Source organism: Parus major, chromosome 1A (genome assembly GCF_001522545.3).
Source record: "Parus major isolate Abel chromosome 1A, Parus_major1.1, whole genome shotgun sequence".
NCBI lineage: Eukaryota > Metazoa > Chordata > Aves > Passeriformes > Paridae > Parus > Parus major.
Window position 1 is genome coordinate 46,496,167 of NC_031773.1, and position 17,274 is coordinate 46,513,440.

Sequence of the window (17,274 nt, forward strand, 5' to 3'; positions counted from 1 at the left end):
GATGCACATTTTTACTGAAATGCAATTGTTTACAATTCAGGACCCCCAACTTCTCAGTATTCTTGGTATGATTAACCTAGGTAAGAAGGTCAACTTCAATTACTCAAGTCCTTCCTCTCAGACTGAAAACTCACTATTGTATTGTCACACTATTGGACATTAGACTTTAGGACAGCATTATAACTGCCATGTCTCTACTGGAGTTAAAGTAGTTCTGCTATTACATACAAGCTGATGATCCGGAATACAATTCCAGTTGAAATTAAAGAGCAACAAATGATGAAAAAACACCCAAAAAAACCCCAACTAAACCACCATCCAACGAAACTCCAAAATCTATCCTATCTGACTTGCCACAACACAGACCACATCTTTTGTAAACATGTATCTTTGAGACTCGAAAGACAGAAAAGAGGAAGTCATTTCACAAAGTAAAACATAGTCTAAGATAGTAAGGCTTTTAGGATTTGAAATCTAATGCTTGGAAATAAGAATGAAAGCTTTAATTCATACTGTTGCAGGTACTCTTTATACCTAAAGGGTCATTTGCTTAATAACAATTGTAAAGTGACAGCAACAAGCACTTTAGAATTGCTGTCCTTCCAACATTCACACGGATATGACACAAAAGCCACCCCCAACCTAATCGCCATACCCAGTCCCCAGAGTTCCAAGCCCCTTGTGAAGAATCTGTGGTTACATGGCCCGAGTGCTCAGTCATTATCAACACTGAACAGCCACAGCCGAAGATTTTGCATGAATGGCACGCAGAATGAGCACCTGCCAGTAAGTATCCTACTTTTGCTTCTTATTTTTAAAAAGCAGATTCCCTTCTCCCATGTTTGTCCACTGACATCCAAACCCCAGGTACTGAAAAAGATGTGCAGTAGTCTTACTGTTTGTTTATGTAGTTTAGCCCACTCGAGGGCTCCCATGTACAGACCATCCAACTGTGCAATAATATAGCCAGCATGCCTCCAAAATGGGTCATCCTTATTATTTCTGATTTGTTGTCTTGTCCATTGATCTTGTTTCCTGCAGAGGAACAAACAGGTTGGGTTTTCTTGGGATTTTTAGAGTATACTTGATAATGCAGAAAAGGGACAAATACATTATGACCCAGATGGTCCAGGTCTTAATAAAGATTTGAGGCAAATCATGCTCCGGAAATCCTGCAGATATAAACATTACATCCTCCAAGTGTAAATGTTCAGACTTAAACAAAATATCCTACAATCATGTGCCTCTATTAGATTTTAGTGTCAAAGAAGGAGTTAGACTCCATGTTTGTAGAGGACTTTGCAATAGCAAAACTAGTCAATAAAGGGAAACAAGCATTTGATAGGTCAGATGAACCATCCCCTTTCAAATGTCTATTTGAGAATAAAAATAGATTGACATTTGAAGAGCCTCCTTCATTCCCCCAGGTTCAAGTGCAACGAAGGCTTTCTGCTGCTGGTGCTCAAATGTTGCCTGAGAACCATGTCTGCTCCTCTGAGTAGCAGGTGGGAGACCAAATAACTGTACCCTGTGCCAGATCCAGTCAAGAGCCAAATCATCCAGGTTTCAAGCATGAAGGAACACAAGCTCAACAGACCCTGGGGCAAGAGCCACCAACACTGTAAGGATCTCTCCAAATTCTCTCTTTTTCTGTGCACAAAGGGCCACAAAAGAGCCACAGGAAATGAGGATCAGATTCTGGCCTATTCCATCCTCCAGTATTTATCCATCCAACCCTATGTAAAAGTAGCAAAATAGAGAGGACAAACCTGTAAAGGAAGCAAACTCTTCCAGCAGTATATGGGTGAGAAAATCAACCAGAGTTAGCTTTCGAGAAGCAACAAGATGCAAGAAGTATGTCCAAGGAAATAGGGATATGGTCAGAGGATTTAGGGCTAACGACTTCCAAGACAACACAGCAACCCATATTGCAAAATTGCTATAAAGTTAAGCAGTGATGCAGGAGTTGAGGATAGAGGCAATAGAAAAGCAATACAAGACCACCTAGTATTGCCCCCCTTCATCCAACAATGCTTCTTGGGGAATACAGCTGCTGTGCTTGTCATTCTAGGATAAAACACATATACATTGATACGGCAGCTATCCCATTTTTCTCACAAGGAGGAGCACGGCAGTGCTGAAAAATGATAGCAAAGGAGCGCTAAGACACTGTGTTCTATTTTTTGGATAAGCTAAAACCAGTCAACTTCATATATGCACACCAATAACAGTCAGATATTCAACCCATTATGGAAAGGGCAAGACAAGGCAAAGATGGAAGAAAATAATCCCCAAAAGTGAGCATTTCACACAAGTATTTGTAATGGAAAAAACCACAAGTCTAAGGAGATTAAAATAATTAGTAATCACAGCTGAGTTCTCCAGTACATGGCCTGGGTCTTCTCCTACTTGTAGTTTCGCCACCAGTTTAACTGCATTATTGAAGCAGAATTATTTTTGATTTTTACATCTAAAGAGAAAAGTGAATCAGAACTTTTGTGATTAGAATAGAATTCACACTGGTGGTAGAATAAAATACTAACCTGACAGAAGAAGGAAAGGATACACATTAAAAGATTAAGGTGCCAGGACACCACGGTTCAGCATAATATTGAAAATACCAGCTTTTCAAAGAAGGAATTTTACCAGAATGACCTTCAGAATTCATTGACATTTCCCCCACCCTTTGCCAGCAAATGGTTCTTAACATTCATTTGAAAGAATGATAATTAGGGAAGGGTATATGCACTTCTCCATGTATATTTAGAATTTCTTTTATAATAATAATGGTATTCAATCAGAAGGAAAAGGAAGTATATATTTTCCTAAGCCCATAAGGTAAAGAATAAAAAAAAGGTTGAAAATTCTGTCATCCTCCAATCCCAAGTCTTGACTGATTTATTTTTAGCAAATAAATACATACGCCATAAAATTCTGAACTCCACTTCGAATGGTGGGAGTCTTAATTAGTTGTGGATACATATTCGCAGCATGGTCATACATTTGCCTGAAAAAACAAGAGTAACAGGAGTTATTCCTTTTCATCTTCTGTTTACCATGAATCAACATGCCTTAACAAACAAGCAACACAGTCCACAAAGTTTCTCCTACTCACAGGAAACACTCCAGTGCCTGACAAACAGCGAAAGTAACACAAAATGATTGTTAAAATATGACTTAAAATAAATTGTTTTGCCAATGCCTGTTCAAATTGCTGCACAATGGAAAGAAGCAAGAATGAAATTTAAGTACTTCATAGCAAAACTGCACATTCATTGAATATCTGTAGGCCAGAAGCATCTTGAAAGCATTAGCACATGATTTTAGTTACAACAAAAACAGTTTTCTGGAGAGCTATTCTATTTGGAAACAAAAAAAAAAAAAACAAAACCCCACACAGGCAAAGGTAATATAATTTGCTGATTCAGTTCATTTCACTCTTCAAAAAGAGAATTTCAGCATGATGTCTAGCAGGTTTTATTTGCCAGCAACCATGTTTCTTTCTGTTTAAGGTAACTATCTCCATTTTTAATGCATATAAGATGATCCTACATGTTACCACAAAAACTCTCACTCATGGCAGCCATAAATAGATTCAGCTTTATGGAGAACAAAGTTCTTGTGATTTTTTCTGTTGTTGAATTTAGTTAGCTGTTTTATCCACATTAACTATTAAAAACAAAAGTTGAAAGGGCTTTGTTGCTTGGTTGGTTAGGGCTTTTTTGTTTGTTTTCTTGAAGTGAAGTCCTTCAAGATGAAATCAAGTGTCAAAAAATGCTCAGGAGCCCAGAATTAAAATCACCCTTCCATTTTAGCTGAAATGTAATTGTATAATCCAAGCCAAAATAAAACTTCAACGTTTCTCTTAATGTGAGTCAAACTTAACCAACACATTTTTCAATCACTGATTAAATTAAAAAAAAAAAAAAAAGAAAAGAGAGACATCAGCAGAGAATTGTTTTGTTGAGGTCTGGAGTTGATAGAGATAGAATTACAAATGTTATCAGCACATTTATCTCCTACCAAGTGCTGAGAGAAGGAAAACAGCACTGAGAAACAATACCAGCCTCAAGGAAAGCACATGCCAGCAGGGCAGAATTCCTGTAGTAAAACTTATGAGGGCAGCTTTCTCTGGGAGGGATGCTCTTCCCAATTTCCCTCAAGGAATAATTACAGAATACAGACAAAGATTATAGAACAGTGTGCTGATGACTAGAGAATCATAAACTGACCTTCTCCCCTCTTTCTGTCTCTTGCCCCATTCCCAGACAACTGCATGAACTTGATAGCATGATCCTGCTGCTTATCTCAGCTCTGGTACCATTCTGACAATCAAATCTAATTGTCTCACACATTCAGGCAAAACATTAATCCAGCAAAAATGTGATTGGTTTTTATTTGTAGTTTGAATTAGGTTGTAGAAGGGAGATGCTGGGACAAGAGGGGAACATTCAACAGCTTTGCACCATTACATTTTTCACAAAACTACAGCTACAGCAACAATTTTAGTTCTGGAGTTTCTTGACTCCCATGTAACACAAGACTACAAAAAATATCATAACCTGCTTTCAGAAGATGGCAAGGAAATTGGAGAAACAGATCAATATTCTCCACCCCTGCATATTCTCAGAGAATCTGGCAATTAAAAATCCCAAGTAATTTTAGGAAGGGAACTGGAGCATAACATACTCCATTCTAGAAATCAGAGCTCTCATGTCATTAAAGAGGAGCAAATAACACAAATTGGTCCATCTGGCAGATGATCGTTTAGGGATTAGACACAGATGAGGAAGATAAAATCCAGCTAGGATACTGGCCTAACGACTGCCTAAGCTAGTTAGGACAAATGATCAGGCTTCCAGACTCAACCATCAGCTCTACTCTCTATTTTGCACTCAAAGGCAGATTTTACAGCAGTATCTTGAAGCTGTCATGACTGATGTAGAGACTGGGTTAGGTCAGAATCATGGCTTCTTTAATGGCTTTCACTCCTATTTGCTATCAGAGGACAGACAATTCCTGGAATTGATTTTCTTTTTAATGCCTATGTTATCAAGAATTTTTCCCCTGTTGCTCTCTTCAGCTTTTTTTGCTTTAACAAAGCTTCTATATGCATAGCTTGTGTGTTTTGTAAGGGCATTATTCTCAGAATTAAATTGGATCACTACAGTAAGGCTTTGAAACTACATCTAAGGCCAATCACAAGGCAATTGCAAATCTGGGGCAAGAATTCCAAGCCTAAAACCAGAAAAGCAGAGTCCTCCTCCTCCTTCAAATTAGCGAGGAACATGACAGGACTCAGGTCAGCTGAGGCTATATGAGGAAAGAGTAAAATTAATGTTGCTTCAAATTTAAATACTGATCTTAGGCACCTGGCATGTCCCAGTTGGAACTGGTTTAAAATAATATCACAGATTTAAACGTGTTCTGCCACTAATTCACGCCTCATTAACACTTCTCTGTTAGAAATGGGGAAAGGAAATTCATACCTAAGAAAGCCAGAGCAAGTACCTTGGCTAGATTATACAACTGGACTTCGTAGAAAGGTGAGCGATTTGGGATAAAAACAAGTGTTTGAATCCCCAGACATTACAGACTAAGATTCTATTTATCCAGTGTCTACCTAGGCATTTTAAAAACATATGGATACTCTCATACTCTGAATCAGGTGTCAACACTAGAAAGGTGAAGCATGTTTTAGAGAAGACTTACATTTCTGCCATCACTTGGCAGAATTGTCTGACTATTGCTTTTTCTACCACTGACCTCAGCAGTTAGAGCTGAGATTAATTCCTCCCCAGTAATCGAAGATAAGACAGTTGTAGCATGCTTTGTATTTTGATTTTTTTAAAAAATCTGGTTATTTTACAGACTGTTTAGGTTCCTACTATAGGCAAGGCATATACTTAGCTGCATCTGGAAACTTTCCTTCATGCCCTAAGAGTAATGTGAGATCTGTGCTAGTTGAGAATTCCTGAAAGTCTCCAAATTGCAGGCACTGCCATGTTGGACCTCGGGTTCATCCAACAGCTTCTGCAGGATGCTGTGCTTCAACATGGGTTCAGGCCCCAACATTTCGTTCTTATCAATGCATCACATCAGAGCTCTTCCTAGTAGGACTTCTAGGATTTCTGCAAAGAGCCACCCTAGGTCTGCTTCATGGAGTCTTTACCACATATGGATGCAAGACAGCTGGAGACCTTGGAGTTGCTTGGACTACAGGTAACCACCTATTAAAAAGCTCTTCAATTACCAAGCACACCCAATGTTTTCGTATTGAAAGGCTGTGCCTGAACTACCTGAGGTGCTTGTACAGGTATGTGACATATGGCTCTTCACTCAGCAGCTACACGCCTGACAATGCAAATAAAGCCTTCCCCAAAGCTAAACACGTACCTACACTCTCCCTTGTTCTTACCAAGAACTTAAAAGGGAAGCTCGAGCTGTGGGCACCAATGTGCGCAAAAGTAGAATCAGAGTGTTTAGAGACACCTTCTCTAAGTAAAGTTGTGATGGTGCTAGAGTTTCCCTAAAACAGGTTAAATGGGCCAGGTAGTCTGATGCGAATAGAGCTACTGATTGAGAAAGGCTGTTTCCCAGTTTTACTTCAGAAGCCTTGTTTAACTGTCCCATAGATGGAACATCTACCTGCATGTTAATTAGGATTCTCTAAATTTCTAGGCAAGATGAAGGAGAAATGGAGTTCTGAGTGCAATTTTAACATCTTCAGACTTAAGGAGTTCTCACTTCTGCAATTTAGGAAATTGCAAACACAGTCTATAAAAGGATTCATTTGTTGCAGTTTGCCAAATAATAAAAACCCACCAAGGTCATGCAGCTAAAACCTGAAGTAATAGGTTCTCTGTGTTATCAAGGGTCAAGAGAGTACATTGCTATTCCATCTCTGCTCCTTACCCAAAACATTTTCAAAAGGTACTCTTAGCTTCTGGAGAAGCCTTCTTTATCCAAAATAGCTTTACACAACCTGACAGAAAAAAACTTGTTTGTAACACCCAGTGAGAAATATGCTTGCACTGCAGTTACAGATGGACAATGGGACCAAAAAATAGCCAAAAAAATTAAACTCATTATGTATAACATTTGATATTCATTTTATTAACAGCAAGCATTTTCAGATTTTGCACTTGTCAGGGGATTTCTCAGTGGATTTTCTCAAAACGTCTCCTCAGATAAGACAGCTGCTCTTGGTTTTAGTTTGGCTGCTTTTCGTTTTGCATCTTAACCCACTCTAGCATCTAGTTTCCTTTCAAACAGCTGAATTCCCCATTTAACTTAAAAGCCTGAGTCTCAAGCCGTACTTTTCCAAGCCGTACTTTTCCACATTAATACAAGCCCTCAGCTTCACTTCTGTTCATTACTAGTTCTGCTCTATCCACTTCTTTACAAAGGACCACTCAGTGCTGGAGCTGTTAGCCCTAGAGTAACAGCAGCCAGGCTAGGAACCAACCTCAGTAAGCACATGACCTGCACAAATCAAAAGCCTTGCACAGAATAACTTTGATAACTTCACTTCTGTGAATCTTCACTTAACACACAGGGAAAAAAGCAAAAGGGAGGAAACCTCCTTCCTCTAAAACTTAGCGTAGAATAAGACATCAGATAAATCCCTGCAGAGACTGTTTCACATTGAAACCACATTAAAAGGAACAGACACATACTTGAGTTTGTTTTAAACTTACGAAGACACAAATCTTCTGCGGAAGCAGAAGAGGAACAGGGTGTGAGTTGTTACTACTACAGCACTACTTGCCATCTAATTGAGCTTAGCGTGGACTGAGCTACCTGAAGCATGACAAAACTTAAGCTTAATCACCTATTGATTAACACACCTAGGTAAAGCCTTAGAAAAAAAAAAACGTTGAACAATATCCAATTTAAGCAATATTCTAAATGTAATGCTAGCACTCCCCGGATTCAGGGATAGATCAAACTGACCTATTTGGTCATAAACTGACCAAATAGTGCAAGGCAGTAACTGCTCATACCAAATAATCCAACAATGATCTCTCATGAACTTAATTGCCTTTCCTGTCTGGAGTACAGGTTGTGTACTATGAACTTTAGGACTCCTTCACTCTCTCAGAAGTGTTTTGTTATTGACAAATATTACTTTATTGAACTTCCTTTATACAATTCCAGAGACCTAGGTGCCTCACCAGCAAAACCTACTAGTGAGTCACATTATCATATGCTCAGAGAGCTATCCATAAATATTAACTGATCTTAAAATATATTACTAATTAAATTAATATAATCTGGTCCAGCAGTCGTATCTGACAAATGTTCAACACACAACCTGCCCTTGCTGGCTTGTGTGACAGTGCCTCTGGGTATTTACTTCAGTGCTCTGGAAGCAAAGTTGGTGAAGCCAAAAAGTCAAGCCACAGTAGCATCACAAACTTCTCCCAGCTATGTCCCAGCATCAGAATTTTGGAATTTTTCTTTTCCTGTGACTGTGTTGATAGAGCAAAAGATGGAGCTTGTTCAACAACAACTCACGCATCACGTTCTTAGCTGTATCACCAGCTATAGAGAATCATGGAATCTCTTAGACTGGGAAAGACCCTTAAGATCATCAACTTAGCACCACCATCTGCTATCAGTGAGTATTTCATAGTGTCATTCTGTCTTCCAACTTAGCCTTTGTTCTTAGGAAAGAACAAAGTATGGTTAATTTTTTTCATTGGCTATTGTTTGGGGTTATGGATTTTTCTGTTTGTTTTATTTTAGAAAAAAACCCTCCTCTGGATTTGTGACAAGTATAAGATTCTGTCACTTTTCATAGATGTGCACTGTGGGAAAGGCTAAGTCCCACAGGGGTTTCAGGAGAACACTAACCCTTCTAGACACACCCCAGTCTGCCTTCAGGCCTACAGTGTATATTTCATTATTTTTTTTAAGTTGGCCAACACAGCTCCTCATGCTGTGAAGTTTCAGTATCTGCTCCCCGGTAGTTTCTTGACAGTACTTGCTGAAAAACGTCCTTAAGGAAGCCCTGCAGAACCTTGCTAGCAACATTTCTCCCTGCATGATCTGCTCTCAACTGCCTGATCTAACTACAGGCTGGCAAAATAATGACTTTTTGCTACTCCTTATGCACTTCCTTACACTTCTGTTATTTTGTGATTACATTACTTAACCAATAATACAGATACGGTACCCATCTATCTCACCAAGGTGTTGGGAGATCCTGCAGAATGAGAAGGAGAAGGCACATCCTGATAATGAAGAAGCTATACTTTGTACCTGCTAGTAATTAAAAGAACAGCACTCAGCTGTAAAATGTATCATTAGTTTAAATGGAAAGGAATTTAGGGCATTGAAAGCAAACAAAAAAATCTCACAAGTACAGAAATACACTGGAATGTGTCATGAACTGAGCTGTTTCCTGAGGTACTTACGGAGCTGTGAGATAGCCTTCCAAGAAGCCAGCAACATACATAATATCTTCATTGCTTAAGGTCTGAGTGCCATAGCCTGCTCTGATCTCCAGGACTCCCCAGCCTGTTGTCTGTAGACTGTTGTTGTAGAAGCCATAAGCATCTCCACTCCTATCCAGCGTATTCCTGACCTGGAGTATTTTTTCGGCTCTATTCCAGTACACAGTTGCATAGCGGAGTTCTGTGGTGAAGAAAGGAGATAAGGGAAACATAAGTAGGTGTTTCCTATGCAGTACTGAAATGTCAAGACAGTATTTTGGCAATTTAAAAGTTAATTTTATAGCTTTCCATAGGCTTATAGAGATCAACACTAAAGCTAATGTACTGAAAAAGGGCATGAGGACTAACTGGAGTTTTACAAAAGCTCACAGCTACTACACATTCTCATGTTATTCTTCTGGAAGTTATCTACAACTCTTTCAGTGCCCGGCTCCAGCATAGCAGAGCATTGACATAAAACTCTGAAAAGTATTTTCTTACCTGGCCCAGAAGACAATCTATACAAATCTTACTGAAAGCAACTTTAGAAGACAGCATGCCTTAACTGCAAAGCATTATAAGCTTCTGTTGACTTCATTTTCCATCTAAAGATTCAAAAACTTGCAAAAGCTTTCTACACTGACCATCTGAGGAACCAGTCCCTGAGGTGACATAACAGAAGCACTAGGATTCAGTGGATCACAAGCTTAATGACAAAGCCCAGCAGGTATGCAGTCCTTTACAAGGTACACAATGTCTGTCATCCATCTGAAATAGAACTGATCCCAAGCATGATACGAACAGGAAGGAAGGGCATTAGACTTCCCAGGTTCCATTTGGACTGCTGCTTTAAGAAACATTCTTGATTACTTTGTTTTAATCCTGCAAAGCTAAAGAACAAAGAGCAAAGTAAACTGCTTTCTGAAAAAAAAACCAACCACAAATCAAGCCCCCAAACAAGTAACAACAAAATCAAAAAAGTCCCATACCCTACTATTATAACTGAATCCTCCCTAAGATGGGCTGTGATTACATCTGCTCTCTATGCATGACTGATCAAATCACTACTACATCCCTATTAGAAGAGTTAAAAAAAACCTATGTCAGAGATCCCAGAATTATTTGAAAAGTTTTAAGGGATAAATGCATAAACAGCCCTTCTGAATGGCTGCACAGCCCTCTGGCACACCAACAGTAAACTTGTTGAGGGCACACTATGCCCCATCACCAAAGTCATCAGGGAAGACGCTGACCAGTACCAACCAGTGGCATAGACCACTTGCTGCCAGCCTCCAGCTAGGATTTGTACCACTGTACACCAGGTCAGTCTTCATGATGTACTAGAGACACTTCTCATGGGAACAGAAAAGTCATTGGCATAACCAGAACTTTAGTAGTGAAAGAACTTTGCTTTTTCCACATTCTATGAAAAGAAGTTGTTACATGAGTCTGTTTAGAGATGAAGTAATTTCAGGACTTGGAATACAGTGTTTAAGAACACATTTTTCATCTGCCAGGTACTGAGGCTATTTAAAGGATAGACACTACAGACTTTCAAGCAGTCTTCAAACAGCTATGAGCTTAGTCTTCTGTTGTCTGCCTAATTACCCTCTAGTAACAGAAGCAGTAATTTCTACTTTAGGTTAAAAGTAAACATGGGAATCGGTCAGACTGAAAAATCCATAAACAGAAGAGCAGGCTGATAAGGGCCATCACTGATAAAAGCCAAAGACCACCTTACAAAGCTAAAGCTTACATACCAAAAAAGTCAGGGAAAAGGAAGTTCTGTGAGGGGGTAATGCAAGGGGTCAGAGCAGAACACAACTCACCTGTTCAGCAGTAAACACGTGGACTAATTCCAACCAAGAAGCCCACTGCAGGGCAGAGGAGAGACTACTTGCACAGTAAACAAAGATGTTGAGGAACAGATAAAAAGAGAAAAAACAAAGTAAGGCAACCCATGACCATCTTTCCATCTCTTCAGAAGGCTGTGGAGAGGTGGCTAGAAGTCAAGAGGAACCAGGGAAGCTGGGTATTGCTATTAGCGCCTGCAAATGAAATAGGTATGTAAGAATACCTATTATACCTATACAGAAACTGTCTGCCTAAAGCAAAATAGCTTTCCTTTGGAAAAGAAAGCTGATACCAAAGCCAGACAGGCCAATCTGACACAGATACTCTTACACAGCAGGCTGGGTTTCTTTGTTTTATGTTCTGCCAGAGCATGAACATGCAGAGCTATTTTCAAAAGTCAGAACTAACTTTTTAATTACCCCAAATTTGCCCTAGCCCAGCTTCCATACCTGACAAATTTAATCTGAAGAAAACCAGGACTCAAAGAAGATGGAAAGGAAGGGGAAACATTAAATTACAGGATAATTTGCAACAAACCTTGAGAGGCCTTTAAAGAAATAGCATCAAGGTAGCTGTTATAGTTTAACAACTATGCAGAAAAACACTATTTCCCATTACTGCTTTTCCTTTTGATTGACTCATCATCTCATTTCACCTTGCAGCTGGAGTTAAAACTACAAGCTTATAAACCTGTCTACACTACAGTATAATCAAAACATTTCATACCACCTAATCTGTTACAATTTTATTCTGTGTTCATCTAAATGAGCAGGACTACCTTTGCCAAGAAAACCATCCAGAAGCATAACACAGAGTTAGATATACAAGAAGCACATGCACATTTTCAATCAATCCTGTTTGAGTTCTGAAAAAAAAACAGGAGCCTTCCTATTGAATAATACTGGCATTTTTACATTTATTTTTGAAGGGTGAGGCAGGGACCCTAGCACCTCTTATCCCAGCAGTCATATTGGTCAATATAAAACAACTGCAATGTCTCCATGAACCTACAAATCATCCTTTCATCATCAAAGTTAAGACTTCCAGGTTTTCAGCCTACTAGGACTCTGATAAGTCAAAGACTGTGATCATCTCTAACTACTCCACCACAGTGCTGCTTAGCATAGCCTCAGTAATACACCACAGCACACACTATCTCCTGCAATGAATGACTCAAAATCCCAGGGGATACAGCATGCAGTGGGATCACCCTTCCCCACCAGGAGCCAGCCAGGAGAGCTGCACAGCATCAGCACTGCAGAGTTTTCCCACCCCGCTGGTGTTTGTGGTGGAGAGACGTGCAGAAGTGCAATGACAGAACAAGCCTGGAAAAAAAGAGTTTCTTCTCCTTTCTGCAGACCATAGAGATTGGGAGGAACCCTCCTCCAAGCTGCCTGCTTTTAAAGATACATCAATCCCTCTGCTAAAGATAGATCCAGGAACTATAGCTGCGAAAGTGATGGAATTTCTACAGCAAGTGAGAAATATCTTCTTTTTGTCAAAATTATTCCCTAACTAATGGAAAAAATTAACATATTTCAGCCTGGAATAGGAGGTGGTAGTGATCCCTTTGGGTGTTAAGCTGAAACACCGAATCTGTTCTCTCCCTTTTGGGCTCAGTACAGGTATCTCAAAAGTTATGTTAAAACTGAACACTGGCTTTTACCTGGTAGCAATGGGAGAGTAGAAATATATACGTGTGCATTAGAATATGAAACAAGCAATTAAAGGAAATACCAGGATGGAGGACTGACAGGAGATGAAACATGAGGAAAGCAGGTGCTAAAGAAGACATGAGGGAATAGCAGTAATTTGCAATGAAAGAACAGAACTGACAGAAAAGATGAAAAATGTAAGAAAAATAGTACGGAGATGGCCCAAGACAATCTAACAAGAACACTATTACTAATATTTATTAAATAAATTAGACCTACAAAAACATGTATATTATGTATAAATGTAAAAATAACATAATAGCTGACGTGCCTTAAGAACACCAGTAAAATTTATTTGGCAGTATCCAACAGCTACTTTTCCTTATGGTTTCCCAGCTACAAATCATTTTTAAAACATATACGTATCAAGTTAGGTTACTGGACTTTATAATTAGAGTAATGAGTAGAACTCTTTTCCTTGCAGATGAAAGAACTACAAGGTCTGGGGATGAGAAATAGTAATCTTATTTTTCCATAGTCTGACAAACAAGCCAACTCACAAGCAATGGAACACCAGTTAAAGCTAAATTAACAACTGTGAGCATTTCCTACTAATATTGAAACTACTGGTTTCCTTAACTACTAATTTTACTAATTTAACTATTAATTTTTATCTGTGGTTTTCCAAATGTGAAGCTATTTTTTTGCAGAGATGTACTTCACAGATTCTGCCTATAAACTTTCCACTAAATAGGAAAGATATCACTCTCCTGTTTCACTGAAAACTAGATTTACATCACTTCAAAATACAAAAAAAAAAATCTAGACCAAAAAGGCACATTTGATTTCAGTATACCCTGCCCTACAATTAATATTCAGTAGTAAAGATTGTATTATCACAGTGTAGCATTTAAGTATTTCAGGTCAACCATAATAAGGGTGTTTCTGTTCAATTTTGTAATTTGAAAGAGCTTGACCTATTTTTCCATAAAAGTTTTATAGAATCTAAGGTTTGGTCTAAGCTAAGGAAGTGACCTTAAAAATCACCTAGTCCCAACCTCCATGCAATAGGCAGGGTTACCTTTCACTAGTCCAGGTTGCTCAGGGCCCCATCCAACCTGACCTTGAGCATTCCCAGGGATGGGACACCCACAGTTTCTCTGGGCAATCTGTGCCAGTGCCTCACCACCCTCACAGCAAAGAATTTCTTCCTGTATCTAATCTCAGCCTGCCCTCTCTCAGTCTAAAACCACTGCCCCTTGTCCTGTCACTACATGCCCATATAAAAAGTCCATCTTCCTCCTTTTCATAATCCCCCTCCAGGTACTGGAAGGCTGCAGTGAGGTCTCTCCAGAGCCTTTTCTTTTCCAGGCTGGACAATCCCAGCTCCCTCAGTCTATCTTTGTCAGAGAGGTGCTCCATCCCTCTGATCATCTTAGTGGCACTCCTCTGATCCTGCCTATCCATGTGTTTATTTTTTTAGAAGCCTCCTTTTAACTATTTTTAAAAGGCTGTATAACTCTAAAGAACAAAGGAGATTTCAATATACAATTATGATTGGAATCTATTACAAAACATTAGTATTTCAGGTCTTCTTTAGAGATTAGCTTAAACCACACAAGAAATTAACACAAATCCCAGTAATTTTCAAATAAAGGAGTAAATGCTTTCTTCATCTGCCTGAATGTAAGCTATTTGCATTTGCTAGTCTACTCACCTTAATTAATCCCATTTCCTCATGTATTTCAGGTCTAAGTAATTTTTCAATTTCCTTCCAACAGGCCTGTCATTCTTTGCAGCCTAATTCCCTGATTTGTGCTTACATCAGTGAAAAGCAATATTCAAATGTGACCTATCAATTAAGAGTTTCAGTCTTGTATGGTTTTCATGTTCACAAAGATACTTATTAGTTAAGCTTACCAAATGCAGAAAATTTGCCAAAACAGCTATAGGTACCTAGTATAGGTCACCCTGAGGAAACGAAAATAACCATTCAGCAAATAGCTTCACTAATCTTAGAGCACTTCAATTTAAGTCATATTAAAGAACATTCTCTAGAAACATTTTCCAAAGTGTATGATGAATAATCTTCAAGGCATTCAAAATGCTAAAGAACAATGAACCAATTAAAAAAAAAAAAAAAGGAATCTACGCAATTCACAATGTTGAAAGCCATTTAGTCTATTAAATAGCCTAAAGGCATTTCTATTTTCTCTTTTTTAGTTTTCTACCAGTAATTCAATTATGACGCTAGAAATCGGCTGGGCATTAGGTGAAACTAGCGCTTACCCTAAACTTCCTTTCATTTCCTCTAGATAATTCACAGCTGATCCTTCCTTCCATCCTCCTAACTGAAGTTTCTGCCAATTCAGGTAAAGTTTTACAAACATGTCTGCGAGATGAGACAGGACTTCCCACAAAATTAAATGGTCATAACATTTTGCACACACTGAAACAACTGTTATGTGAACTTCTCCTTGGTTTGTGGGACTTAATACATTAACTAGAAAATTCCTGGAAGATAAGCATCAAATCCAGCCCTTAAAACCTTCAGAATTTATTGAAAGCAGAACAAGAGCGAGATACTGTGTCCCTGCCCAAGGCAGCATGGTTGGAACAAGATGATCCTTAAGGTCCCTTCCAACTCAAACTATTCTGGGATTCTGCATGAGTTCTGGAACACAGACCGTGACCTATAACCACAAGGTAGCACTAAAACTCTGTTAGTCACAAGTTGCAGCATGCTGTAGGCCACAGCACCACAACGAAGTCTTCATCCTGAACGATTCCCGTGCCTGCATATGACATTGAAAACCAGGTCGGCTGGGAGCTCGAGGCAATTTCCCACCTGTTGAATCCTCGCTTTGATTCCCCGCGCCCCTTCTGGGAACTGGGAGGATGTTTAGAAAGCGCCGGCACAGAACACCCACGAGGCACGGCCGCGCCGGCCCGGCCGCCGGGGCACGAGGTGCACCCGGAGCAGCCCCTGAGGGGGGCAGAGCCAGCCCGGCCTGCGGGGGCCCGCCGTGCGGAGCGGGGGCCCGGCGGCCTCGCACCCGCGTCCCAGGCAGCACGGGCCGGAGACGCGGCTGCCAGAGGCAGCAGGAGAGCCGCGCTGCCTCCGCCGCAGCCCAGCCCGGGCCGAGCTACCCCTCCCGACCGCCTGACAACACCGGGGCTGGGGGCACTCGCGGGGCAGCCCCGGCACCTCCCTTCGTCCCGCTCACCACAGCGAGGGGGCTTTGGCCGGCCGCCCCCCGCGCCCCCGCTCGCCTCACCTGCGCGGCCGCCCGCCGCCGCCCACAGGAGGACGAGCGCCCAGCAGCAGCGGCACACGCCGCCACCCGCCCGGACCATGCCGCTGCTCCCCCGCGCCTCCTCCGAGCGCCGGGAGGCGGCGGGACTTTAAGAAGTTCCCTCGTTCAGGGCAGGTCTCCCGCTGCCCCCGCCTCCTCCGGTGCCCGCCCCGGCCGCGGCGGCCCGTGCTGGAGGTGGCCCTGCCGGGGACGGTTGCTCCCCGCACCGGCCGCCGGGATGTGCCCCGGGAGCGGCGGCATCTTTCCTGTCCCGGTACCGCTGTGGAGACCCCAAGGCCTGGCTGAGGGGTGAGACTCACTCCTGGCCGAGCTCCGGCCTCGCAGGGTAGTGAAGGCGGGTCCCCAGGCAGGTGCCTGTTCTTCCCGAGGGTGACTAGCCTAAAAGCGGCGAAAGTTTACCAAGAAAGGCCTCAGAAAAGACAGAAGAGTTTGGCGATGCCTTGTCAAACTACGTGTTTTGCATCACAGGAAGGGCAACTTTCAGCCCTGTTGGGAGCAGCAACTGTTGTGTGTGTCCTAGCAGAAGAAATGAGGGGCAGAACTTTTCCTAGGGTTTACAGATAAGAGATATGGGGTTTTCCTTTGCACTCGTGATTCAGACCATTTTGAGGCACTGTGTTTTTGTCTCACCCAGTGCTGGATTTTCTGCCTATCCAAAAAGGGCCATTATTTGGACTTCGTGTTTCAGTAATTGTTTGAGACAGTTTAAACTTGATACCCGTGCCTGTAATAACCTCATATAACAAGGTCACATGCCAGCCAGTTCAGGCCCTGGCCCCAAGCCCAGGGTAAGAACACTGTATCTCCAGGCTGCAGGGATCCTTCCATACCTACCGCTGATTTGTGATGGGCTACTTTTCACTTAGAGAGGAGGAAAAATCAGACATCCAAACTAGAAACCAGGATTTTTTTAGAGTACTCAAAGTTGATTTTATTGCGATATGTAGGTAACAGATACATGCATGGACAGAACCATGTGAAAAAGAAATCTACCAGAAGATTGGTCCA

The 17,274-nt window shown here is 41.0% G+C and overlaps 1 protein-coding gene across 1 annotated transcript in view; it reads right to left on the minus strand.

The window, feature by feature from the left end:
* PLBD1 (phospholipase B domain containing 1) overlaps positions 1 to 16,339 on the minus strand; it is a 37,884-nt gene extending 21,545 nt beyond the window's left edge. The window contains exons 1-4 of the mRNA XM_015627146.3: positions 16,228 to 16,339; positions 9,423 to 9,642; positions 2,924 to 3,007; positions 897 to 1,035 (exon numbers count right to left, since the gene is read on the minus strand). Coding sequence (XP_015482632.1) covers positions 897 to 1,035; positions 2,924 to 3,007; positions 9,423 to 9,642; positions 16,228 to 16,306 — 522 coding nt within the window. The 5' untranslated portion in view covers positions 16,307 to 16,339. The remainder of the gene's footprint in view (positions 1 to 896; positions 1,036 to 2,923; positions 3,008 to 9,422; positions 9,643 to 16,227) is intronic.
* Between the last annotated feature and the right edge of the window lie 935 nt (positions 16,340 to 17,274).